A 6,868-nucleotide genomic window follows, 5' to 3' on the forward strand; every position below is an offset into this window, starting at 1 on the left:
AAAAATGTCTAGTACAAACTCTTCTCCTATTTTAGTTATGTTCAAATTTTAAAATTTGAAATGCAATTTTATGTGCATTCAGATTTTAGAATTGGTGTATAAGTTTTTTTAAAAAATGACACAATTAAAATTATTTATAGATCCAAATTGTATATAGAGACATAAGAATGACGAGATGTCATGATTGATACATAAGAAGACCTCTTAACTCAATTACCCAGAGAAATATTCAGTGGGCCTATTCTATTGCATTTGACCGCTAAGTGTCATTCACTGATGTAGATCCATGAAATGAGGGAGGGATATGCTTGTTTATGTCTGTATTGATGCATATCCATTTTTTATGATCTATGCATTGATAAATATTTAGTGGCCTAATCTCGTTGGAAAAGTTTGACCAAAGAATTGAGGAAGGGGTATATTTATTTGTGTCTTTTTGTGGATAGAGTCGAACGGATTAGATTAGGTTGTGTTTTATTTTTAAAAGAGGGGCCATTTAACATTAATTTGGTCTTTTTAGTTAAAAGGAGGGTACAAGTGAAGAATTTCTTAACAATGAGGATAAATTTAGCCCCAAAGTATGACAGCGAGGGTAAATCTAACTCCGAAGTATGCCAACTGATTTACTTAGCCAATTTTTCATAGTATCAAAATAAATTTGGCCTTTTCCCTTAATTATAATTATGTAATTTATTAAGGAGTAAATGTTAAATTAACTTTGATCAAATTCAACATAACTAAAACTTCGTTCGTCTCATATTAGTCGAACAATTTTCATTTCGTACGGTACTTAAGAAATTATTAATATAATGATCAATTTTATTATTATGTCCTTTATCCATATTAAGGACATAAAAGTAATTTGCTTAAACTTCCAATGTCCAAAGAGTATATTAATGATAGGGGTAGAACATTTTCTTTTAGTAAGATGATCAAATTAAATACTATGAGACGGAGGAAGTGATTTCTTACCGTAGCGTCCTTGTACTAACAAGTGAGCATATGTTGTCATGTTATTGTTTGCAATCTATTTAAAATTATGAAAAATAAATTTCAATCACAAATAAAAATATGAAGAAATAAGAATTTTATTGATTAAGAATATAGATACAATTTTTTTCCTCTTTTGACTCTCCTCTCTAGATTTTCACCATAATTTTAGGGCTAGTAGTAATGTATTTCTATAACATAGGAAAATTTGAATTTGACCTTCAGAAAAAGAAGTTTTTATAGATCTTCTTCAAATATTTAATTATCAAGAAGAGATGGAATTGATTTTTTTAAATGGATATTTCATAAATTTATAGAATTTTGGAAATGTTTTTTGAAATGTTTTTTCAAGAGAATATGTCACTCTTTAAATAGACATAATTTTGAGTTTCGGGTAGAGTAACCCTCCAAAGATAGCCTTACGGTAAAGTATACTCCTAAAATTATAACAAAAAATAAATTCTTCTAATAGAGTCATAAAATTTCAATGTCTAAAGTTATGTCAAGAAAATTCCGAGAATAGAAAAAGTTTTGGATATCCATTTAATTGTATCTCCAGCGTGTTCATTTGTCTATTCCTCATCTCCTCGGTCTGCAATATTTTCGTCTAATCAGGGGTGTCTCTCTCTCCTTTTTTTTTTTTTTTTTTCGCTTATAGTGTTGATGGATGAAAATGGTGTTCAGGATCAAAGCGCAAAGTTTCTTTAGTAGAGAACAGTCTAGTTGCATCCGTGAAAGTTATTTCATAGAATATATTGAACCCTTTTCAAAGTAAAATTATCTTGCAGGCCTCTTTGTTGTGAAAATTTTTTAAGTTAGATTTTTTAAAACATTATAGATTATTCTAGAATGTTTTAATGCAGTAACTTGAATAATTATCATGAAGAAATATCAAGATTCTCTAATTAATTCTACGAAAAATCTAGAAAGTTATAGTGTAGTGTCGTTGATATTATACTTTGAAAAATTCGTAAAGTCTGGTTACTTGAAGAAGATATTTGTAGTAGATAATAATATTGTCTAGATCTTTTATTTCTAAGAGCATCCCTAAACAAATATAAATAGAAGTGATCTTAGAAATTTGTAACCAACCTAAAAACAAATTATTCTAGTAGTTTTTTTTATAAAATTTCCTTTCTAATAACTTTTCATAACTTCCTCTTTTTTAATTGAAACTTGTGATCATCTTACATAACGATCTTGGAGTAGCAGAAGGTCTTCTTGATTTTACTTTTCTTCTGCTATTCTCTATATGGTATCAAAACCTTAGCCGTAGATTAACTAAATTTTATTTCAAGATCGAGTCAGTGGTTGATTCAATTAACTTATCGAAATCGATTAATCTATTGTGTTAATGGACTGAAAATGGAGTTGCTTAATCATCCAATTTACAAGGTATGAAAGACATGCATGAAATATCATACTTGTGGGCGAAGATTTGTAGAATGTTAATAAGAGTAACACAAGTCCTCCGTGGTGCATATAAGAAGGGAAGTAGATAAATGCGAAGGCAGAGTTCAGCTTGAAGTGATCATCTCCTCCAACTTATTCGATCATATTACAAGGTGCAAATCAACCCAAGAATTTTGGTGAACCCTCGAATAGTTATTCAACAACGTGCCACTATACATAATACCAATTCTAATTGAACGTGCAGGCGCCATGGCACCCGTACCTTATAAGGTAGATCTGCGTCTGAAGGTAAGTATCAAATTTCTATACAACGAACCAGTACAGACCATAACTAGATACCTCAAGTATAGGATTGGAGATTCATGTGTACGGTGTACCCGAGTTTTCCTTTTATCCAGACGTTTTCTTTATCTCAAACGAGAAAAGGGAAAGGTGAGAAGGGGACAGGAAATAGAATCCACAAAACTGTGGACTACTTCCATGGATAACACTAAGCTATAAGCATAGGTCATATATTAATACTGAAAGTCAATCCTCAGAATCTGAATATGGTGGACAAGATCCATCATCCACATTGGCTAGTGGATTATAGTAGGGCGAGCTTGGATCAATGCATCCAGGTACTAGATCAAGATTGCAACGATCACCCTGCATTAGCATTGTGTCCCCTCTAATCAAATACTAGCTTTGAAATGAAACTCTTAACATCCCAATAAAGGGAAAGTTGAAACCGAAAGAGAAAGATGGTTTTACTTACTCCGTCCACGTTCAGGTTACCAACCATAGCACATCTTGTGATCAAGATATTCGAGTCCGGAAAGATTGCCCTATCACAGGCACCCTCCTGGCTCAACTCCTGTGCAAGCCCCTGCATAAAAAAATAATCCCTCAACCATGATGCCAGATCACTCTTCAACCGAAGCTATAACAATGCAAAATGTTTTTATTAGCGAATAGAGCTATACAATCATCATAGAACTAGGCGATGCAGCACAAATGTTGCAGCCTAGATGGCGAAAGTCCAGTAGCCAAAAGCGTCACTAGCTTAGCCTCTAATTGAGTAGCATGGCGGCAACAAGGAATACCTTGTGAACCACCTTGTTTATATCTTTTCTTCTTCTTTTTCTTTTTGAACAAAACAGTAATAACTACTAGTCCATACCAAAATTTGTAACTCATCACGCTTGCAGCACAACTCAAGCAACAAACTTCAGGCAAACAGTGTAACATGAAGAGACCAGTACTATTTCATAATAAAAGCACTAGATTTATATTCTAATAAAAGTGACAACAGCATGATTAGAACTCAAGTAGTAACTAAAAGACTAGAACTGAATGATTGCTACCTCAGTGAAGAATTCAGTTGGTTTATTTCTCCAAGCCTTGGGGACTTGAAATTGTAGTCTGTAGGGACCATCCCATTCGGTTCCATTTGTGAACGAGAAGATCAAACTAAGAGCTGCAAACAGATAAATAGAATGTGAAAACACAAGGAATAGATTTATTCTTCTAACATGCAACACAGGGACGTTTCTTAGCTAGTAGTCTAAAACTCACCATGCTTAGGAATGCCTATCTGAATCGTATAAATAGGAGGATCGGCTTTTCCTCTAATTTTCTGGAGCATTACCCTAGGCTCAGCACCGCACATGATAGGCTGGTTGAAACCTCCTGAATTTGAAGCTCAAGAATTCAGCATTTTGGTACTAATTAAGAGTCCTAATTTAAGAGTGTGTAGCAGAATGAAGAAAATTTCAAATACGAACAAAAAGAACGACAAAACTTGTTGAATATGTTTCGAGGAAGCATTTAATAGTGAATTTGAAATTCTTAAAACCAGCAGAAAGTCCATAAAAAACAAGAATTCACCATTGAAAGCAATTCCAAAATCTTCATTAGGAACCATACTGTTTGCAGCTGGATTGTAAAAAAGCTTCAGTCTCTCTCCCTGCCATTTAAAAAAAAAAAAAAGAGAAAGAAAGAAGAAAAAAATTTTGAACCTAAATTAAAAGGCATTCAGAGACATAATGTAAAAATATGTGTTCATTGTTTGGAAATGTAAACATACTGCAGTTGGAGCGAGTCCATTCATTGTTTTCCAATATACTGGTGATTTTCCAAGGTCAAATTTAGCCCATGTGGGAAGTTCATATCTGTGACATGAGCATCGACGATTGTCAAAACTTCCATCGTTACAACAACATGTATACATGGATAGGGAAAAGATGATAACTTCCCAAGCATACAACATGTTATAGAGAAATTGGTTTCCCTTAAATTAGGATAGGAACTGATCTACTCTTGGTAATAAACCGTTGCGGCAAATGGAAATATGGTTTAGAATTTAACTTCTATATACAAACAACAATAAATAACATAGCTAGTGTAATCCCAGATGTGGAGTCAGGGGATTTAACATCTATAAATTAAATTAGTAACCTGAAAAATTGATAAGTTAACCTGCTAAAACAGGTTAAAATGAATACTGTAAATTTGTTTATGCTTTCAGCATATACAAGTTGCTTCCTACAATTTGATGCAAACAAAATTCAGTACTATATCTCATTTGAAGGCGGAGGACAAGAGAAAAGTGGAACTTACTCTTTGATTTCCTCTGCAGCGGCAGTTGCAATGCCCGCAGCAACTATACCCCTACTAATCCGTACTAGTTTCCTTGAAGCTGGATAATATCTTCTCAAGTGAGCACCCATAAAACTTGTAGCTGCGTTTTGATTTACCGATACATTAAACAAGTGAAATTAGACGAACTAAAATACATCACTTAAAAGATAAGGCAGACAGCTTAAATGATATGTACGAAGAGCTCAAAGAGCATTGGCTGAGTTTTTTGTTTTGGTTGGTTTCCCACCTGTAGTGTCCCGTACCAGCTTTGTGCCCGACTAATTCAAACTGACTAAGTTTCTACTGGTTATTTGTGTGTGAGATTAAAATCATGTAAATTAAACTTATATCAGGAAATCAACTGACCATGCCACAATCCCTAGTTAGTTTGGGTGACTATATGAATCATCTGTACTAATTCTACTCCAATTCATCCTGCTTCATTCCCATATAAACGAATTTGCCTCCTAAAAAAATTAAAGACAAACTAGGATATTCCTAAAACCTTTCCCAAAATTTCACACTCATCTCTATAATAACATGCTTTTAAATTCATGTCCAACATCAGAAACAAAATTAAATATTTCTGGAACTTCTTTCACACTGATCTCTACACTGACATGCTTTTAAATTCATGATTCCTGGCCAACATCACAATTAATGAAATAACAACAAATAATCATTTATATCCACTAGCTGGGGCCATTTTAAACCAAGTGAGAGTCTGATCGGAGTATTGAAACAGCATGGGTAGTCTCCGAGGATTGTAATAACAGGTAAATCAATCTTCAAACAGTCACCAAATAGCAAAATAAAAAGGCGGTTCAGTACACAATGCTTCCGCTATATGGGGGAAAGGAGGGATGCAATATGAGGACTTCCAATGGTCACCCATTTTAGTACTACTCTCGACCAAACACGCTTAATTTCGGAGTTCTGATGTGATTTGGTGCATTAGTACTGGTATGATCACATCCAAATTGCAAGATATTAAATTAAACACATATACAGATCAAGAAAGTTTTCTAATAATGGTTGAAAAAATGTTCAAGCTGCAGCATCTATGGTCATACAAGGGAAAAAATTGTTACAAATATACCTATCTTACCATATATATTTGAAACAGAGGGACTTGCATTATTATTAGAACCAGAACGCGCTGCAGAAAATAAGGAGGCAGTTGATGCTGCAGCCATTTTGGAAGCTGAAAGATGAGAAACTTAGAAATTGTTCCAAATAAATAAAAGAAGGATAACATATGCTGTGATTTATAAATTGGCAACCACACAAAATACATACGTGCTTTCTTTACATTTCAAATAAGAAATATCTCTTGCCCCAGAAACCGACAAACCACTTCATTTTCACACTTGGCATGAATCTTCCAACTCCCAAAATATCTTCATCTTAACATCAACTAAAGACTTTGATTTATTGTTGAGATTTTTTTCCCTCATTTAAAATCAAATCTGGTTATATAGTTGTAGCACAGTGATGAATCATAATATTTCAGCAGGGAAAGTATGCCAAAAAGGCTCTTTTAAAACTATTTAGCCATTTAGATAAAAATTCTTAAAAATTTGTCATACAACCTATTTAATCCACATCATCATAAACTTTTCCAACTCACAAGTTTTGTAATACTACACTTTAACCTAATACTTTTAACTTAACAAATTCATCTATAAGTTTCTAATAATACACTCAACTCACTCTATCATTCATCATTATATAATAAAAAAAAATTTTAGGTTTCCAAAAATATTTAAAAAATATAATTCCAAAAGCTAAAAATAGAAGGTGGTTCTTTTCCTCTAAAAAGCTCTAATTCCGGCGTATTTTT

At 33.2% G+C, this 6,868-nt stretch overlaps 1 protein-coding gene and 1 pseudogene across 2 annotated transcripts; both read right to left on the minus strand.

Annotated features, from left to right (window-relative positions):
• Window positions 1-2,467: 2,467 nt before the first annotated feature.
• On the minus strand, window positions 2,468-6,548 carry LOC107851302 (protein POST-ILLUMINATION CHLOROPHYLL FLUORESCENCE INCREASE, chloroplastic). Of its 2 annotated transcripts, XM_016696258.2 has the most exons (9): window positions 6,325-6,548; window positions 6,134-6,229; window positions 5,005-5,125; window positions 4,472-4,556; window positions 4,273-4,351; window positions 3,961-4,074; window positions 3,750-3,862; window positions 3,161-3,271; window positions 2,468-3,051 (listed from the first exon to the last, which is right to left on the minus strand). In XM_016696258.2, the coding sequence occupies exons 2-9, from the start codon at window positions 6,219-6,221 to the stop codon at window positions 2,932-2,934; spliced, it is 831 nt and encodes a 276-aa protein (XP_016551744.1). In that variant the 5' UTR covers window positions 6,222-6,229; window positions 6,325-6,548; the 3' UTR covers window positions 2,468-2,931. The 2 variants fall into 2 exon arrangements, with proteins under 2 accessions (XP_016551744.1, XP_047256340.1); XM_047400384.1 differs by lacking the exon at window positions 6,325-6,548 and having other exon boundaries at window positions 6,134-6,290.
• LOC124890000 lies at window positions 5,886-6,002 on the minus strand (annotated as a pseudogene).
• Window positions 6,549-6,868: the final 320 nt, after the last annotated feature.

Source organism: Capsicum annuum, chromosome 12 (assembly GCF_002878395.1).
Source record: "Capsicum annuum cultivar UCD-10X-F1 chromosome 12, UCD10Xv1.1, whole genome shotgun sequence".
NCBI classification, from domain to species: domain Eukaryota; kingdom Viridiplantae; phylum Streptophyta; class Magnoliopsida; order Solanales; family Solanaceae; genus Capsicum; species Capsicum annuum.